The sequence below is a fragment of the Pteropus alecto genome, unplaced genomic scaffold (assembly GCF_000325575.1).
Source record: "Pteropus alecto unplaced genomic scaffold, ASM32557v1 scaffold5, whole genome shotgun sequence".
Classification (NCBI taxonomy): Eukaryota; Metazoa; Chordata; class Mammalia; order Chiroptera; family Pteropodidae; genus Pteropus; species Pteropus alecto.
The window spans coordinates 10,997,412-11,018,934 of record NW_006441953.1 but is presented as its reverse complement, the minus strand read 5'-3'; the positions used below and the strand labels follow the sequence as shown (position 1 = coordinate 11,018,934).

General features: G+C 36.2%; 1 protein-coding gene across 1 annotated transcript in view; it reads left to right on the top strand.

Moving 5' to 3' along the window:
• Nucleotides 1-21,523, top strand: part of DTHD1 (death domain containing 1) — a 53,869-nt gene that overhangs the window by 25,711 nt on the left and 6,635 nt on the right. Inside the window, exons 6-7 of the mRNA XM_006919067.1 lie at nt 712-1,001; nt 6,265-6,509. Of these exons, the coding sequence (XP_006919129.1) occupies nt 712-1,001; nt 6,265-6,509 (535 nt within the window). The remainder of the gene's footprint in view (nt 1-711; nt 1,002-6,264; nt 6,510-21,523) is intronic.

The window sequence follows — 21,523 nt, the reverse complement described above, 5'->3', positions numbered from 1 at the left end:
TCTCTTCAGCTTGTAGATGGCTGTTGTTACGTTCACTTGGCATTTTCTCTATACTCATTTCTTTGTGTCTAAATTTCCCCTTTTTACGACACACACACAGTCATATCAGATTAGGGCCCATCCTAATGACCTCACATTAACTTCACCTCTGTAAAGACCATATCTCCAAATAAGGACACTTCTGAGGTACTAGGGATCAGGACTTCAACATATGGATTTGAGTGGAGGGAACACAATTCAAGCCATAACAGGGTCCATCATAACAATCCTTGCCACACATGACAGAGGAGAATATTTCAATCTCCAGTTAATTATGATATATATTCTTCATCTTATTAGCAGTGAATGGATTATTTTGATCATCTTTTTCTTCTATATTTTGAAGTAATATTCTTTAGTAATGCTAATTAAAATACAATTTAGAATACATTGCCATATTTAGAGCCGAGCTGAGACTAGACAGTTTCTTTGTTTCAGCACGTCTCTCAGAATGTGGTTTGATTTGAGCTGGTTTCCTGACGGCCAAGAGTTTCATTAAACTCACTCATAAATCCAACCAGTCGGTCATCAGAAGGCTTGATGTTAAAGGAAGTTTGGTTTGATAATGGTTCCTTTCTTGAGTCTTATTAGTTACCAGTAATATTTTTGAGACTGTATGTTTACCTTAGGTCACACCTGTTTTTTTGTTTTTGTTTTTGTTTTCCGATGCAGGTTTATTGTGCTTCATCTGTCTTCCATTGTGGACAACAGCCATTTGATTTCTTTTGTGAAATCTTTGGAGGAAGCCGTGCTCAGCACCACTGCCTGCGTTGTCCTGCACCACCATAAAGATGATCCACATAGAGTCGTCATTTTAGCGGTGCCTTCTAAAGATTTAACCCAGGTGCTCAGGAACTCATGCTCAGAAGCTTTCAATGGCCCTACAGAGCTCTCTCGTCATTTCCAAGTAAAAGAAGGAGAACAACTTTTTTTAAGGTTTACTGGAAACATATTTGCTTCAAGTATGTATAAAGAATTTTTTTTTTGCATATTATGTGCGCTATTAATAGCTTGAAGCCACAAACTTCGGGAAGGGTTTGCTAAACTTGTATTACTAAGGAAAACTCCAGAGGACTGAGGGGCTTTTGAAAAGCAGGAAGAGAAAAAAATGTATTTACTTCTTTCTTCCCAGTCTCTCTTGCTTGCTTGTTTGGGGAGATGCATATTCCTTTATGGGCAGACTCTAATTGACACTCTTTTTAGAAATGATCCTCTATGTGATTACTATCTGAGTACAAGCTAGGATCATCTCTTTCCTACACCAAAGCAGCTGCCTCCTAAATATGCCTCTGCTTCTACTACTGGCCACATGAAATCTATTTCTCTATAGTAATAACAGAGTTTTTAAAAAAAAACTCTCCTGATTAAAACCTTATAATTACCTCTTATTCTACTGAAAATAATATCCAAACTCTTTATGATGTTCTATAATGAATCTAACCTGGAATCAGTGGACTCACAAGACATGTGTGGATAGAACTATATATATTCCAGTACAATTGACGTATTTATAATTTTATTTATTTTATTTTACATGTTTAAAAGACTACTCTGAGAAGGAATCAATAGGTTTCAGCACTCTATAAGAGTCCATGGCAAAAAGAGTGGTTAAGAACCTCTGATCTAAATGATATATCCCTGCTTACTTCTCATCTTCATATTTATCTAGTGCTTTTTTGTTACCATTATAAATCTTACCACAATTCAAAATTATTTTACCTACTTATGAGTTTACTTACTTTTCACTCATATGCTTATATTATGCTCTTCACTGGAGTGTAATTTTCATGAAGGCAGCGACTGTGTCTTTCTTGCTGTTCACCCCTGAGGCTAGAATATTGTCTGGTATTAAGCCTTTCAATAAATCTGTAGTAAATGAATGACTATAAACAGGATGAGTGAATCTCAGAGGGGACCGGAAGATGAGAGGTGAGGAAATGCATGAGAAAGAAGAGATAAAAGGAGTTGAAAAGAAAGAGAAAAAAAAGAAAAAAAAAGAACACAGAAAATAAATGTGCAAGAGAAGAGAGAAAAAGATCTTTGAGAGAGTTGCCATCACAGCAATTTCTTTTTTATGAATTTAACCCTTCCCCACTCCAACTCTTTTCCTTGAGGTGAAATAAAATCTAACAGGTATGCATGTAAAGATGAGGTATCGAGAAGAATTCAGGGATGGGCTTATGGAGATTTCTGGCCCTGGAGTCTTGTGACAGACTTGATCTCAAGTAATATTCTCTGATCACTTATAAATTAATATAGACCCCACTGATTTTTAATGATACCTATTATCTCTCTGATTCTGGAAATTACTCCAAGGCCCACTGGCTCTTTGTTGCTTCAAAAACGATGTGGCTTGAAGCTGAGGCTGCCCATTTTCTGGCATCTCTGAAGTGAGACCCAAGTGTCCCAATTTGAAGTGTCTCTTTCACTTTAACGTGCAGAATCTCAGCCGTCTGAGTCAGCTGACAGGACTGGACAGGGATGTCAGAGAAAGAGAAAGGGAAGGGAGAGGACGGGGGAGAGGAAGGAAGGGTGGAAGAGATCTCTTCCTACTTGGCTTCCAAGCAGAAACCACGGTGTCCACCCTGGGACAGTCTCTCTAAGAAGATATAGTCAAAAACTGGAAGTGTCCCACCCAAGCTAATAATGCAAATGATTTTCCTGTAATACTTGGGACAGCAGCTGTGTTTACCTACTGCCCTAAACAGGAATGAGTTACTGTGCTTCTTACAGGCCGTGGTACTGAGTATACTATTGTCTGTGATGGGGAGTGGGGAGAATATGCTAAGAGTGCCTGAAGATAGTCATCGAGTATGTACAATTCCTCCAAATAAGGAACAGGGAAGAACTCATCTTCACTCAGAGAACATGAGTCAGGCAGGTTGCCGGAATCATTTCTGTTTTGCCTTTCCTAGAAATCTATGCTCAGATTTGGAGTCTCACTGGATTTTTCTCCCTTTAAGAGGAGCAAGATCCTCAGTAAAGAACTGATACTCATTCTCTATCAGGGCCTGTGGGTGTCTCCTTGAACCTCAGACCTGAAGACAGAGGTTTCTGCCTGGAGTGTTTTCCTCCCCATCCATCCCTACTCCCACCTGCAGTTATCTCCTACATATCTTCATATCGCATTTTGATAATCGTGTTCGGAGAAACCTTCTCTATTCTGATTATGTCAGTTCTTACTTTACTCCATCAAGACCTTATTTTACTTCTCTTTTGCGGACTTTGCTATAGATGCAATTTTCTATTTATTCATTGAATTGATCAATAACAGTTTCTCTGACTACTGTTCCATCAAAGGAGGGTCAGTCCAGTTGGTGAGAATCATTTCATCCACAGCACCTAGGATGGTGCCTAACAGCTAGAAGGAATTTATTGAGTATTTGTTGGAAGAATGAAGGCAAAAGCTTGGGAAAAGACTTAACACATTAGTATTGTGTAATTAAGTATTTAAAACTTTAATAAATTGAGATGACTGCCCTCTGAGAAATGTTGAAATTTCTATATTTATTATGTAGAATAGAGATGATTCTTTTGAGTGAGGGCCATGGGACATAGACTTTATTTCTACTTCTAAGAGAAAATAAGATATATAGGTGCTCCTCTTGGTTTTTATATTAACCTCTGGCATTCCTCTGGATAAGAAGAATACTGGACAAGCTAGAATATGCTTTCATTTTCTAGGCCAGAGAGGTTAATTTGGCATTTAAGCTTTTTATCGAATGATATCTGAGTCCCTGGTGCTTACCAAAAAGTGTTGGGAAATGGGCAGACAAAATTTTATATAATGATATCTTAGCATCGCCCATAACATTTAGTAATGTCATAAGGAGGTCTGTGTGTTTCAAAGTTGCCCCAAATGCTCTCCGGCCCAGGCAAGTGATTTTTCCAGACACAGATGTAGGATATTAGGATGACTATGCTTTTATTTATTCAACAAAAATTTCCTGCTCTTATATATATTATATTCTAGTAGGGAAAAACAGAGAAGAAGCAAATAAGTAAATAAAATATACAGCTTAATGGGGTGAGAAGTACTTTATAGAATAAAGCAGGGAAAGGATATAGAGAGACTCAGGGAGTGTCAGAGTTGCAATTTTAAATAGACCCATTAGGGAAGACTTTTTGAGATGGTGGCATATAAACAGAGATGAGAGAGCAAGCTATAATCCCATCCCTGGTGAGTTTGCCCTAGGCAGAGGGATTACAAGTATAAATAAACCAAGGCAGAAGTGTACCTGGTGTGTTTGAGGAACAGCGATGAGGCTGTGATGGGTAGATTAGAGGGAGTAAGAGCAAAGTTGGAGATGAGGAGAGTACTGATCATGGCTTGAAGTCCATTGCAAGGATTTTGCCTGTTATTCTAAGTGATATGGGGAGCCATGAAAAGTGTTAACAGAGGAGTCACTTGATCTGAGTTAAATTCTAATTGTGTTGAGAATAGATTGTGTAAGGCAAGGGAAGGAGCAGAAAGACCAATTAATGAGTCATTGCAGTAAAACAAGCAAGGGATTGATGGAGGCTTAGAGGCCAAGGTGGTGGAGATATATTAGAATACAGAAATACTCAGAGCCTGTGGTTCTCATAGGATTCTTCCAATTCCCCATATTGCTAGCGTTTCACCCCTTCATCTGACTTTTCTAAGCAGAAACAGGTATTGCTACATTTGCACTTTCTGTCATCAATAAGAAATATTCCAATACCCATTAATGTGAAGAAAATATATTGCTATAAAGAATATCTAGTAACATACAAATTGTAAGTTAATTTTGTATTTTTTTAGATGACAAGGTTTTTTGAAAAGCTACTATTTCAGGGAACTATATACATGATACGTTGAAGAGAAATTCTCAAAAGGTCAACTCATGGTTGATTTCATAATTTTGCTATGCAATGAATAACTTTTGTTTGTATTTATCCTCTAAGTGCTTCCATGTGGGAGATAAAAGAAAAAACCACTAGAAGAATTCTGCTTCTTATCATTTACTATCATTGCTATTATTTATTGAGCACTTATTTTATGCAAGACCCTGTGCCAATTATTTTACCCATATTACCTCATTTCATTTTCAGAACAATCTTAGGAGGTGCATTTTATTTCTCATGTTTTAAAGATAAGAAAGTTAAGGCTCTAAGAAATTTAGTTAGAGACGTGAAAGAACTGGATAAATAGTACAGTGTAAATAAACATAGAGGCTGGACTTGGATCTGTAAGTCAGAAACGTATTATAACTGCTACATCGCACTTTACTTTAAAATTTTGCTAAAAGTGGTGCAGCTGTGCCTTAGGCAGTGTTTGTTTTACCCTAGCAATGGTAAGTTTAAACATCCCAGTTGTCATGGTAAAACCCCCCATGGGTGAAATGTTATGGTCACGAAAGCTCCATTACTTTCAGTGAGCAGTGAGCAGTTTTGGGGGGGAATTCACCAGGTTTTAATAGAAATTTCAGTAATGTGAACCTAGTAACTATTTCATGTGTCAGTTCTGTCTATTTCTGTGATGGTGGAAATGTTTTATATCTGCACTACCTAATAAGGTAGCTACTAGACAAAAGTGGCTATTGAACTTTTGAAATGTGGTTAGAGTGACTAGGAAATTGAATTTTAATTTTAAATATTTTTTTTCTGGGTACCAAATTACTTAATTTGAAGGAATGGCACAAAGGAAAGAACATAAGTAGATAATTTGGTACAATTCATAGAAAAGGTTAAGGTAACCTCAACATGCAGGTACTGCTTTGGTGACTAGGAATGTCACTCTTTAATTAATTTTAAACTTAAAAAGCCATATGTTACTAGTGGTAACCACGTAGGTGAATGCAGTTCTAGAATGTCTATTATGAGGTCATGATAGTGTACAATATGATATAGTTCGCGGAAAGGAAAAAAGGTTATTCTTGAAAGGTGAAAATAATTTTTAAATACAGAAAGCGCTAACTGTTTACAATTACTTTTGTGATAGCAAAATGCAATAACACAAGAAAATCAAAGATTATTAGATCTAGAAACAGCCAGAGATCCCCTGGGCCAGTTACAGATGAGAAACCTTTTTATTAACCTAGACAGTCTACGTCTATTGCTGCTTTGTCAGGATATATTTTGATAAGAGGCAATGACACCAAAAAATCTTTAATTGTATTTAAAAAATAATATGATTATTTAGATTCTAAAAATTAAGACAATGATATATCTTAATAATAACAAATGAATTTTACTTTTATTTAGGCAATGGGAAGGATTATGGAAAAGACTACAAGCTTATTTTTCACTTACAAAGAAAACCCAGGCTGGAACTCCAAATCAAAGAGGTGGATGAATTTGGAAACTATAGCTGCTCTCATTATAAGGGCACCATTGTAGTTTATAAAGAACCTAAGGAAAAGATAGTCCGCAACTTGGATCAATCTCTTATACTTAATGAAAACCATTATCAGTTTCCAGTTTGCAAATTACCATTGAGATTGCCAAAGGTGAGTTATTTTACTTTCCTAATTACCATTTTTTGTTAATTTTTTATAATTCTCTACCACAATCAAAACTTCAAGAATATGGATACTTAAGATTAAAAGGTAAGGTAGGAATAAAGTTGATAAGGAAGGGCTGGGTAGCTACAATTTTAGAGTAGTAGACTGTATATCAAGATTTCTATTTTTATATCAACTTTCTAACAGGAATAATTTGAGTTGACCTGATCCTGACAGTATGTGGTTAATGAATATGGAAATAATGTCATTCATTTTCTGTAACTGTATCTGAGTAACCAGAGAAATCACTTATACAAACGTTTGAGTATATTTTAGAGGAAGAATCATGTGGTGAGCAGAAAATGACATCAAAATATCTTCACCAAGATTACCAAATCCTGCACATTTGTTTTAAGAGTTAATTACTCTTATCTAAAATTCTTATTCTTATCAGGAAAGTAGGATTGAATTGTTTCTCCAAACGTGTCAAACAAATAAATAAATTCATTGCTGTAAATACTATTTCTTTTGGTAATCTATGACTTAGTACATCTCAACTATATTCTTAATGAGAAAATGATTGAAAATTTTGTTTTATCACTCCAGATGAAGAACAAATTTCTTCTCTAAAGATATCAAGAAAATTATTTTTCTTTGCTTTTTCTTTTTGTGTTGTGAATAGCAGGAATATATTTCCCAGGGGGTTAGATTTTGTACTGATTTTAAATAAATCAGTAATTAATTTGACAAATATTAATTGCACTTCCAAGACAGGGAGTGTGCTATGCTAGGCATTATGATAAATTCAGAGCTGCTGAGGAAAATGCATGCCCTGAGGCTGCACTGTCCTGAGTGGTAGCCACTGTCCTCACTTGTCTGTGGAGGATCTGAAATACGGCTAGTCCGCATTGAGATGTGCTGTATGTGTAAAATATACACTGTATTTCAAAGACTCAGTACAAAAAAAATTAAAATATTCCATTAATAATTTGTTTATATCGAATGCATAGTAAATTATAATATTTTTGTTATGGGATTAAATAAAATGTTACTAAAATTAATCTCACCTGTTTTTTAAAAAAATTATATGGCTAAAAAAGTAAAATAAATAAAATTACTTATGTGTCTCTAACTCTATTTCTATGGGACAGCACTGCTCCAAATAATTTACAATCTAACAAAGTGTGCAAAACAAGTACACGAAATCACCTTGTAAGACAACCACCTATTAAACTAATGGTATGAACAGTAGTACTAACAGTTGTTCAGAGGAGGGAACAGACTTTTCTGGAAGCTGAAAGCAGTAGAAGTTTCGTGGTGGTTATGACATTTCATCTGAGCCTTGTAAGTTGGTAGAAATTTGGCCATTGGAAATAAAGAAAAAAGTATGTTAGGATGAGGAAACGGAATGAATTTGACTGGAGATGGTAGGCATAGCTTAGCAGGAATTCATAATTCATACAACGATTATAATAATTTCTAATGTGCCAAGTCTTTTAAGAGCTCTACGTGCATTATTTTATCATTAAATCCTCACAAAAATTCTATCAGGCATGCAAATTTTAGGCAACTTGCCCAGGGTCCCCATAGCTAAGTGATTGTCAGAGTTACGATTCAAACCCAGAAAATCTGCTTCCCACATATGCAACCACCGTATGCTGTTGCCTCTTTAACAGATAAAGCCAGGAACCTTAGGGATACAGGATAGATTTTAGAGCATCCAGGTTCATCCTTGAAGTAGTATGACAATTTTATGTATACTATGCTTTAGTATAGAGGGGATATTAAAATTATTTAACAAATAATACGACGTGGGTTCTGGCCATTCAAACTGAAAGTGGCCATTTGAACAGAAGTGCAGGGTCCTTAGAGACATTAACTTTTTACTTATGGTTTTGGGGAAATTCTGGGGTATCTGGGTGGCATGTATAGGGTGACAGAGTCTATTAAACCACTGATACTGAAAATTATATTTTAAGAACGGTAAAGCCACATAGGTGTATACTCACTCTCAATTTTTCCTCTGTTCATTTCCATTTCCATCTTAGGCCCTATTTTGGGGCTGTCTTCCCTCAGTCACGTAGCTGGTTATCATTCAGTCCTCAACCCAGATATCCTCTCCTTCCACTGATGCCCCCATCTCCTTATCTTACTTTCACTCTTTGACCCATTACCCTTTTAAAACTTACTTCATAACACTTACCATTAATTGAAATTATTAGATTTATTTATTTGTGTTCATTTATTTTCCACTTGCCTTTGCTCCTTAAGAAAGCAAGCTTTGTCAGTAAAGGACATTGTATACCCTGTTCTATCTCTATCATCAGTGATTAGAACAGTACCTGGCACATTGTAGGTGCTCTAAATATTTTCGACTGGATGAATGAGGAGAGGTCTATCGCATTCAATAGATTCTAAAATTTTAATAACTACTGACTTAAAGGAATACTTGAACTCTCTTTGATCAGTGGTTTAAAGCCTGACTCTACAGAATTGATTCGGAGCAACATGAAGATTTGAGAGTATCAGGGCTGCTCTCCTAGTAGCTCAATTTAGCACATTACTTCCTAAAATCACTATGTTTTCCTGCTGCTATGGGGTGACTAGAGGGAGACAAGTTAGGGGGGCTACAGGGATTATCAGACAGAAGGTAGTGAGGGCCTCACTGTGATGATGACAGACAATGGAAAGAAAGGCCGTTATGTAAGAGAGGACAGACTTGAGATACAAAATGTGACAAAGATTCAGTTTTCAGTTTGTAGTGTTTTCTTTGTGGCCTATTTGACTGAATGTATTAATTAGCTAAATTAGCCAAGCTAGAAATTTTAGGAGTTTATATAGATTTGTTTCAATACAAGTCTGTGTAAATAATTGTCCAGGTCTTTTGCATAAGCTCTTCCTCTGCCTTGATTCTAGCACACCATGGCCCACCTACTTGCCAGAGTAATTCCCCGTGGTCATCCCTCATGGCTCTGCTGAGGTGTAACGTCTTCCAATCTCCTCCTCCATACCGAGTTAGATGTTCCTGGTGTGTGTTTCTATAACGTCCCGTACTTTCCCTATCACTGTAATTAGCTTATTTTATTATAATCACTTGATTCCCAATAAACAAATGTTTCTCCATCTGTTTTTGTCCTCCTAAGGAATCTTTTTAGACATCTTTTTTCCTAACCGTACTTTCTCATTCAAATTTAATATCGCAGATATTTGTATGTCTATGTACTGTGCATGTATATACACATTAAAAATTGCATTTAGTGGACACATTAAATATATTAATGTACACATTAAAATATATCTATGTATAAATATATATATACACACACACATTAAAAGTATAAGCTTTTTTTTTTTTTTGTCTTGCCCAAGAGTAAATTTTCTCTCCTTGAGAGTAAAGTTACCCTAGCTGGGTTGTGTGCAATTGACTTTACAGGCACATTCATTGTCCTGCTCAATTTGTATTGTCAGTGCCACATATAGGGTGTGCTTGATAATTATCTGTGAATGATTACATGAACAAGGCAATTTCTTCAAACCTTAAAATTATCCAACCTTGACACTGATAATCTTGAAACTATAATGGCATGTTAAAAATAGTACATTTTAAATGTCAGCTGCCTTTCATATATGAATCTCAAGACAATGTGTCACCTGTCTTAACTTCTCCTCCAAACCCTGCAATGGCTCCTGGTTTCACTCAGAGTACAAGAATCTGTATGAACTTGGCCCCCACTGACTCTAGGACCTTTTCTCCTATATTCTCATGTTCACTTATTTAACTCTAGCCACAATGACTGACTCTCCTACTGTTCTTGGAATTTGTCACACATGCATCTACTTCAGGTCTTTGTGTTAGTAGTTCCCCCACCTGGATTGTTCTGTCCTTCAGATACCTGCCTGGCTAACACCATCACCTCCGTCAACTACTGGTTCAGATTTCACTTTCTCTCTGAGGCCATCCCTGGTTCTATTTCTTATTGCTATCTACTGCAACCCCCACAACCTGTCACTCCCGATTCTCTAAAGCATTGTTACCTTCTAACATGTATTTTCTTATATACTGTATTTATGAGAAAATCTTCCACTCCACAGCTAGGACATAAGCTCCTTGAGGGCAGAGATCTTTATCTGTTTTGTTTGATGTTGAATCACAGGGACCTAGTGTCTGGCATGTGTTAGGTGCTCATAAATGTTTATTGAATGAATAAATTCACAAAGAGAGCTTGCATTTTAAATACAAAAAGTGTGAAGAGGAAAGTGAGAAGGAAAGAAAGAAAATAAATGAGCATCAGAGGATTGACAGAATTGGCAGTGTATATTTGCAAATGCGATGGCCAGTGAAGGCTTCACTGTGGAGGTGTCTTCTGGGCTGAGGAGAAAGCACGACAATGAAGCTATCTGCCTAGCTATCTGCCTGTGTGGCCAGGAGAACATTAAAGTGAGGAAAATAGCAAATACTAAGACTGTGCTGGGTGTGAGCTTCTAATCAAGGACTCGGAGAAGACAACCATGGCAAAGGCACATGTGAGGGACAGAGAAAGGTGATGAGATTTTAAAGATCAAGAGGTTCCTGTTGATAGTTCACATTTTAATAGGATCTTCTGCAAATGGTCACATAACAATATATGTGATAATGTATGGCTGAAAAGAAAGATGATTTGTTTCTAAATCTTTCCTAAGTTGTACTTCAAACTTCCTCCTTTTACAACATACTTAGGTAAAGTCAGTTCACACTATGTCTTTTTGTGCTTTGGCAGAAATAAGATCAGCTTCAAAATTCTCAACTATTTTTTTTTTAGGTGGAAGGAAGTGGTGTGTGTGTGTGTGTGTGCACGCTTCTGAAATAATGTCGCATTTGGTCATTTGCACTTGAGTTGTGACTTTTAATCTTCCTGTCTTCTCTGAGGCTTTGCTTTGAAGGAGAGAGGGGCTCCGGGTCTGGTGGCTGTTTCTGCAGGAGTCTATTTGAGGCTGCAGTTTTCCAGTCTTAGCTAACCTATACATTTACGTAAGCCATCTGTTGACCCAAGTTTTGCTGGGCCTGAACTTCCTCTGTTTTTTTAAAACTGAACTCATGACATGTGATTTCTAGTGAATAGTGATACTGCTTCAACACTGACTTTCTCGCCACATTAAATAACTTTCTGTATCCAAGCGAGGAAGCATGCAGAGGCTAGGGCGACATTCAGTTCGTCAGAATCACCACTTTCTCACCACTTGAGGACTTTCATCGTCATTTCCCTGCCCTGCCAGCGATGACTTTTTCTTCTATGTATTTTTTTCCCCTTAATCATATGAAATACTAAAGAACAATCTCAACTCAAATTCCAAGTTATTGACTTTTTTACATTCATGGGCACTTCGATTCCACTTAGTGTTTTTAGTTGTAATACTTTACAAAATTATCTTAAGGTTCAAAAGTGAAATGAGAATTATTACCCTTTTGCTGGCTATTAAGAAAGGAGATTAGAAAAAGCATATACTTAAAAAACAAACAAACAAACCCTATAAGAGACCTTGTGTGCTTGTGTGTATGTAGAGGGGGAATAGTGAACTTAATGGTGATTTAAAAATTTCCTATAACTTAGTGTTGTGCTTTTATACTAGAGTTAATTCCAATAACTTGTATGTAGCTTTATGCTCCATCCCTTATCAATTATAGAAGAAAGTCATGATAATCTTGGTAAGTAGAGAGAGCATGCCATTTTTTTTTTTTTTAACCTGTGAAAATTAAAAGATGGATGAATGAACTTATTGTGGTCCTTTCCAATGTTCCAATTCTGGCCCTCCTTGGCTCTTCCTTGGCGCCTTCCATGCCAAGGAAGTCTAAACTTCCTCTAAGTTATTAGAATGACCTTTGAAGACATGATTTTGACCATGTCACTGAAAAATCAACTTTATAATTATGTGACATCTGAAAGGGAGAAAATGAGCAAAACTGATTTAGTCAGAAATAGGACACTTATTCTTTTTTAGAAAGTGTTTCGCCCTCCAATTTAATCAGAAGTGAATCTTACCGTTCTCTTTTTACCTCTCTTTCATCTTTACCTTCTCCCTCCATTTTCTTTTCCTTCTCCCCTTTTCCTCTTCTTCTCTCCTCCACCTCTTCCCTGGTCTCTTCCCCTTTTCCTCCCTTCAGCCCTTCCTCCTTCTTCTTCCTCCTTTACCCTCTGTCCGTAAAAGGGAAAGCTTCTTCTGCTCAGTAGGCAGTATAACTAAACAGAAATTATGCGCTGCTGTCATATGAAGTTCAATATTTCTTTTTTTTTCCAAAGGAAGTACAAATATTCTTGCTTGTCTAAGAAAATATAATAAAATAAGTAATTGATATTTGCATTTATTCTCTTAAAATAGTAACACTTAAAAGTAAAAAGAAAATCGTGTTCATTAATGTAAACAATTTTGTAGTTCATGAACTGCAGCTGTTTTCTTTTTTGTGTGTAGATTTACCAGTCAATATGTCAATTAACAAATATCGATTAAGTTCCTGTTATATATGAGATATTATGGAGGACCTAGAAAAAAATAGTAATACAGGTCAAAGTCTTAACTTTCAAGGAAATTACAATGTAGTTCAGGAAATAAAGCACAAACACTTTAAAAGTTATAAACAGTGCAAGAGATAATACAACAATACAAAATGGCAAGACAGGAACTGATGATTAATCACAAATGAATGACTGAGATGGTACGTGCTAGGGCATTTCAGAGAAGAGATTTATTCCTGTGGACTGAGGCGACCCAGGGACACATACCAGATCAAGATAGATGTAGAGAATATTTAGGTTCTGCAGAGGAAGAGAGAATGAGATAGTGGATTCCACACCAGAGGGATGGCGTGAGCTGAAATTTTGAAGCAGCAAAGCACAGGTGTTTCAAGAAAGAGCAGTGCATAGACTTGCATGGCTTGAGTAGAAGGTTTGGAAAGAATCGTATTAGAAATAATGGGGAAAGATTTTTTTTAGTATGAAAGGTTTCGAATGCCTTGCTTAGGTCAACCAAACGTCTCTGTGAAATCATTACAAGTGGGGCTTTCTGTCAAAATTTGTCAAAAGAATGTGACTGATGTTATGATATAGAGATCATGTGTAAGGCAGAGATTCAAACCAGAGGTCCTTAGCACGTGTGTAAACAAAAAAAATCTCTCAGCCACCGGTATTCTTGGAATGAGTATGGCTATAACTAAAGTATCTAGTCAGTTTATAATTAAGTTTATCTTTTATCCCATTAGTAATGGCAAGCCATTGGAAAAATTTGACCAGGAGGGTGACATGATCACATTTTGTTAGCAGTATTATTGTGACAGTCTATAAGGATAAATTACAAGGAGGTAAGCTTAACATAAAGGGCTAATGAAGTAGTCCATGGAAGGAATGGTGATGGCCTGATGTAAGATCATGGCAGTAAGGATGGCAAATAGAGAACAGTATTGGAGAGATTTGAGATTTGGGACCAACTGAACTTGGCGATAAGGTGTGGGGGGTTGGCAGGACACTGAGAGACAGAGAACGTTTTGAAGAGGGAGCTTCCCAGGATGGCTCTCTGGACACAGGTCTGAGCTATGGTCCTATGACACAACACAGTATTTCGCTGAATTTACTTTGGAATTGTGCTTAAACTTGCATTTCATCTCTATTCCCCTTAACATTGCCCTGCCCAATAGATGATTGCAACTTCCTTGTTGAAGACCTATCACCGGCCCCCCATTTTCTGCTCTAGGCTATACAACTGACAGGGTGTTTTTTCTGAAAAACGAATACGATTTTATCAATCTTCTCCTGAAACTTCTCAACTGGCACTTTGTATCTATTGATTAAAGTCCAAGCCATTTACTCTAAGGCCCTTCACAACCCCTTCATATTACCCCCACAACCCCTTCATATTACGTTTACCTAACTAGCAGCTTTTGTTCCAGTTCTACTTAAGATCTCACTTCCTTTACATGTTACGGTCTTAACTGCCTCAGAGACTCTTTCCACAGCTGCCTTTGTGACAGCAGTGACTCCACACTTAGCTCCATTATCACCTTTTCAGAAGAAGCCTTTAAATTTCCCAGGCAGAATTAGGTACGGCACTGTAACTACAATCAAAGCACTTTGAATATATATAAAAATGGTAATGATAATAATAACTAATATTTATTAAGTTATTCCCTGCTAGTAACTTGATAAAGCATTTACATATATCAACTCATTTACTGAAAAGGTAGGTAGTTGAAGAAATTGAGGCATAGAGAGGTTTGTTCAAGGGGAAACAGCTAAAGAAAGGTAAAGCTACTGATTGAACTCAAGTTCCTCTGATTCCAAGACGGGTACTCTTAACTATGATACCTACTGTTTCTTTTTTTGTGACTGAGTTCCTCAGGGCTGGGAGCATAGCTCATTTTTATCCTCTCATCTCCTAGTATGCATTCGATATTGTTGTGCTGATTTAATTAACAAATGAATGCATGCTGGACAAACTGATAAAGCAGTTGAAGGTGGTGTCATTAGCTGACAAAATCTTTACCTTAATCCTTCCCCAGCTAACAGCTACACTTAGCAGAAGCTTTTCATGCCTTCAAAGGAATGACTAATGTGGGGATTTCACACATTGCGGCAAGACCTTGGGAGGAAGATGTGGCTATCCAGGCCTTTCCTGGCAACGTTCATATCACACTGTTTCTGTTCAAAAGGCTGTTCCTGTCTATAAGCCAAACAAAACAAAACAAAACAAAACAAAAACAAACTCAGAAATTTTTTAAATAGAATATTCTAGAAAGAATTATGTTCTAATTTGAATAGGTACCTTGACAGGTCTTCAGGATTAATAAAAATGTTGGGATTATAATTTAAAAGTAGAACAATAAAGAGAGGAGGTGGACGTTTATGCAAGCTAACAGTGTTGTGTATCTTCAATTGTAGAGCTGCTTTAAAAATCAATAGTATCTCCCACATAGCTGCATTTATGGATCAAAGGCATCTGCCTTTACAGAATTGCTTGGAATAATGAGCGATTCTTGAGCATATTAGCAATAGCACTTATGGAGGGCTTGTTAAATTCCAGGCATGTTTGAAGTACTCTATATACATTGTCATTTAATCCTCATCACAACCCCATATGGTATATCAACTGCTTTGACATTTGGTATATAAATGAAACCGGAGACATTAATTTAGAAATGAGATTTATCTATTACAGACTGCTTTCGACAACTAACTTTTCTTTACTGACTCCATGTATATTCCATACAGATTTTCTAAATTGTCCAGATCCTTGCTCACTTAATATCTGCAGCCATCTCTGAGAGCCCCATCCTTCTATCTGGCCCAGTTCCTTAGATCAGTTGGGGTTTCTTGAATTGTTATAACTGGTTACCAAGGACCTAAAGCTTTGTCCTTTTGTGACTGACTTCTTCAAAGGCTGAGAGATATTTAATCCCTTCCTCTTGAAAAACCCATAAACAGAGTGAAACCTCAAAAACGATAATCAAAGAAGCAATTGAAAAAAATAGTAAAGAACCAAACGGTAGGTTTGGCTGCATGGGTTTAAAACCAAGAAAGATCTGAGCTGAATAAAGACATAGATCTGTATTACTTTAGGAATTGGTAGCAGTCTGATTTCACTTATAAAAATGCTTAATTTCTAGATTTATCTCCAAGTTAGACCACTTTGGGTCAGCTCTTCTTCCTCTGAACTTGATTCTTATTTTATTCCCCAGTAATCTTACTTCTCTGTGGGTTTATGCTGCTCTTCTGATGTGGAAGACCTTTCTTTTATTGTGTCTGGCCAAGCATTTCTGTCCAAGCCTTCAAATCCTACTGAGTGAACAATTATAATAATATCCATGATGAAAACAGTAGGGTATTTGTTGACTGATGCTGGTATCTTTTATATTTTAAAAGTTATGTGTGTGTGTGTGTGTGTGTGTGTGTGTGCAAATTTTCAAAGGCACACACACAAAAATAGAGAAACTATACAATGAACCTCCATGGACCAACTGCCTTTATTTTCTGCCATTCTTATTTCATCTAATCCCCCTGGGTTTTGTTGTCGTTTGAGTATTTTAAAGCAAATCACAGCTATTATATCACTTTACTTGTAAATAATTCTCTATGTTTCTGTAAGAGGTAAGAACTTAAAGAAAAAGACACAATACCATTTCTACACCTAATAAAATTAGCTATTATTACTTAATAGCATCTACTACCCAGGCATGTTCTACATTCACCTACTTACTTTTTTTTTTTCATTTTCTTTTTGTGGTTAATTTGTTCAAAAATAGGGTCCTAAAAATATCCACATGTTACATTTGTTTTGTGTGTCTGCTACCATTTATTGAATTCTCAGTTTACATCCTTTACAGACATTATCTCGATCTACCCTCATAGTATATTTCAGAGGTAGAAACCATCATCTCTGTTTCACAAGTTAGACGGTTTAGATGTCCTGCCTCAACTTGCATGACTTCACAGGGCAAAGGCTAGACTAGGACCCAGACTTCAAGGTCATTACTCGTTTATGCTGTTCCACCTCCTCCTATTCCTTGTGCAAGTCAGATCCTTGCTTACTTTATGTCTACCACATTTAATTCTCTGTCATATTTCTTCTCGTATCCTTTGTCCTTTCAGGGTATTTGACAAATCTAGATCTTTCAGAGACCTAGAGTGGTTATACCTTTTGCTGAAACTAAGCTTTGGAATAAAGTTGCCATAGCCTTGGGTGGTGGTCTCCTTAGTTACCTGGTATTTTTCACCTCCTGGGGCAGAAGGAGGCTTTAAAAGCATTGTCACTTCTTGGTTTTAAAAGCATTGTCACTTCTGAACAGCCCAGTAAGTGCCCCTGTTCTATCCACACAGTGACATTAGCTCATAGGTTCTCATTTTCAAAGCAGAAATGACTGCCCTCCCTTTAATGGAATGAAGGTTCAGCTTTCTCTGGCTTATGTTATGAGTTCATATTCCTTACTTTTTGTTGATGACTTACCAACTCACATGCTCTGATAATTTTCTCTATAGTTTAAAATAACAAAAATAAGCTATAACCACAAGCAATAAAAAAAGAACTAAAATACAGTAAAAAATATGATTCCCAGTAAATAAAAGGGGTTGTTCAATAATATTTTTTCCAAAGTTTTAGAATTGTAAGTGCTCTCTCTCTCTTTTTAAACACAATAATTATAGACTAGCTTTCAATAAAATGGATTCACATGGTGAGGAAGTTATTCTTTTTTTAATCCTTTCTTTGATCTTCTAAGTAGATCTCAGGTTGGTATTAGCATGTTTTCACTTCTAACACTTGCAAAGCTCCCCTGTTAACAAGCAGAGAGCAACTCTCAAGCTCAGAGATCTTGGCTGGCAACAGATTTTAATAATATCATTTTAATTGTATTTATTTTTAAAGTTTCACTTGTTTACGCAAGTTAAATTGTATTTCCACTTAGAGTTGAAATACATATGAGTTTCTTCTAAAAATGTAGTTGTATAGGTAAAACAAGTAATTTTAAAGAAAAACATTAACTAATAACAGCTATTATTTTGAGCACTTATATTCATCCCTTAATATCCTGGGGGATTGGTTTCAGAACACCGACAAATACCAAATCGAAGGATGCTCAAGTCCCTTACATAAAATGGCGTAGTATAACCTATATAACTATATACATCCTCCCTCGCCTATACTTTAAATCATCTCTAGATTATGTATTGTACCTAATATAATATAAATGAAATGTAAATAGTGGTTATGCTGCATTGTTTAGGGAATAACGACAAGAAAAAAAGTCTGTGCATGTTCAGTACAGACACAGCCATCATAGGCCTAACTACGTAACACATGTCAGCAACAATGAAACTTTTCCCAAGTATTTTTGATCCTCAGTTGAATCTGTGAGAGAGGGGTGACTTATGATGCCCTGCTCTATGTTACACTGCTTCCTTCAATGGCACTGTGCAGCAGGTACAATTATCATGTTTGGTTTATAAATGAGAAAAGTGAGGCATAAAGGGAATACTTTACAATCACAAGGTTAATAAATAGAATGGTTAGAAGATGAGCTCTTTTCCTCCTTACAATACTGGCTCCAAGTTTGAAGAAATAAATTTGATACATGTGAATGGTGAGCATTGGGCAAGAGGTGCTGGAATTTCTGAAAGTCCTGCCTTACGACCTACACTTTACACACTCAGAAATTATAAAGGATGTAAAGTCTTACAAATGTTAGTTTAAATATTATATCTGTCATTACTGCATGTTTTGTGTCAAGTTATCTTATCTCTTTAAATCTCAGTTTTTTCATTTGTAAAGTAGGTATAACAACTACCTCGTAAAGTTATAGGCTATTCCAAGATTATGTAATATACTTTCAGTTGTTAGAGTGATTACTAGTACACGGTAAATAACAACAAAAAAATAGTAGCTGATATTTTCTGGAGGCAATTTTATTTGTGGTTTAAGTTAGGGCTTTAGACAGACCTGAATTTCAAAATTGGAGAAGGTACATCTATGAAATCGAGAATACTATACTTCAAACTACTTTAGGGGTTTGAAATGAAATAATATAGTTACACGTCTAGCTCAATCCTTGACATTTATCCTGCTTGGTATTTTCTCACCTTCCTGTGTCTGCAATTTGGTGTGTGACATTAATTTGGGGAAATTCTCACTCATTAGTATTTCAAATATTTTTCTTGTTTCTCTCTTTCATCTCCCAGAATTTCTATTATATATATGTAGTTGTTCCACAATTCTTGGATATTCTGTTTTTCTCTCTTTTTTTTTTAAAAAAAAAAACTCTTTGCTTTTCAGATTTGGGGTTTCCACTGAGATATCCTCAAGCTCAGAAATTCTTTCCTCAGGCTTGTCTATCTACTAATAATCCCATCAAAGGCATTCTTCATATCTGTTACAATGTTTTTGATATCTAGCATTTCTTTGTACGTCTTAGAATTTCCATCTTTCTGCTTACATTGTCTACCTGTTCTTGTATGCTGTTTACTTTTTCTATTTAGTACCCTTAGCATATTCATCATAGTTTTAAAAAATTCCTAGTCTGATAATTCTAACATCCCTGCCATGTCTGAGTCTGGTTCTGATGCTTGCTCTGTCTCTTTAAACATGGTTTGTTGTTGTTGTTTTTTGTTTTGTTTTATTTTTTGCCTTTTAGTATATCTTGTAATTTTGTTCTTAATAGCCAAACATGATGTACCAGGTAAAAGAAACTTCCGTAAATAAGCTTTTAGTGGTGTGGTGGAGAGGTGTGGCAGAGGGAAAGGGTTCTATAGCACAGTGATTAGGTCTCAGTCTTTAGTGAGACTATACTTCTGGACTGTGAATTTCACATGTGATTCTCAGTCCTCTCCCTAAGTCCCCACTCAGGGGGACAGGGTGGTTAAAGGGGACTGGAGTTGGGTATGTCCCTTCCTCAAGGTCAGTTAGGTGCTAATAAAACCCTATGAGTTAGGCTTTGGTTAGATAGTTTCTTCTGAGAGCACAACTCGTTAAGAAGAACAGAATGCTCTGGTGTATTCCAAAATGGTTCCTTTTCACCTCTGCTTGCTGGAAGTACAATGTTATTTTTCTGATATTCATTATGAAACTTAGTTGAGCTCCTGGAGGTAAAATTCACAAAAGAGTAGGAGCACTCTTGACTGGGTCCTCCTGGAGTTTTTTAACCCTCAGACTTGTCCGCATTAACCCTCCAGTAATTTGTCAAGTATAGCTCAGGTTTCCTTTCCCTGGCCCTAGTTCCCCAGTGGTTTGTGCTTCTAGGTTTACTCTCAGAAAGTTGTCATTCTGTATTTACCTTTCAATTTCGAGTGGAGGTTTGCCCTGTGACCTTGCTTCTCTTACAGATCTAAGGAGAGTTGCTGATTTTTCAGTTCAACTTTTCACTCGTTAGGACAGAGAGGCAACATCCAGCTTCTTACATGCATTGATGGAAACCCGAAGTGTAGGCCAGTTTTTCCTCATTCAGTACTGATACAAGCTTTTATTTGATCTGTGGTTATGTTAGTTGGACCCATAATTGCAGCACACAGTTTTTATGCTAACGTTAATTTTTTGTACCAGATTGCTTCTTTGATCAATATCCTATCTTATTTACAACGTAAAACCATTAATACTTCCCTAGGAGTTGTACATTATAAAGATTGAGAATATACAGTTTACTATTATGATGCAATAAATGAACTAAGCTTAAGCAAATGGCAACTATTACTTAGTTGAAGAGGCTTCTATGTAAAATAAATACAGAGTAAACAGTGAAAACCGGTATTTAGTCATGGTATCTAAAAGGCTTATGGTAAAACCCATGCTAAAGGTACACAGAAATATAATGAGTACATGTACTTCCTTGATGTATTATTATTCATACCACTTTCACTTCTATATCTTCTAACTGCAAAATAAATGACTCATTTACCAGAAAAATCTACAATAAGTGTGTGGAAGTGGGAAGAATGTGAGGGTTAAGGCTGCATGGAGTTCTTGCCGTACAATATTATAATTACTTGTGAAATTCTCTTCATGCATAAGTGCCTTAGGGTAAATGATAAAAAATAATAACATCAGCATGACATTTTTTTTTTTTACTGTTGGTTGTATTACACTGACGTTTAGCTGTAATGCCATCAGGCATCCATATTAGATGGTGCTTCAAGCATCAGAAAGTCCTCAGCATGTTATTACAACTGGTTCTGCAGGAGACATCAAAGAAATGGAAGGTAAGTAGGAATTAAAGAGGAAAATTCCATCACTTATTATTTCTATATCTGACAAATAGCAATAGTTTTATTGTGGGTGCCCTTGAAATAAGTGAGCACCCAAGTTATAATTTAAAATATGTTATAGGATTAAAATATACTATAGGATTAAAAGATATCATAACTTTATGTCATTATTTCCACTTAGCACTTCAAAATGTGTGTAAAATTGTGGAAAGATTTAAGTCAGGTTACCTGAGAGATATAACAAACCTTTCTTTAGCAAATAGTAGAACCTGAGATGTTACAACAGAATAGCGCCATTTAATAGAAGGAAAG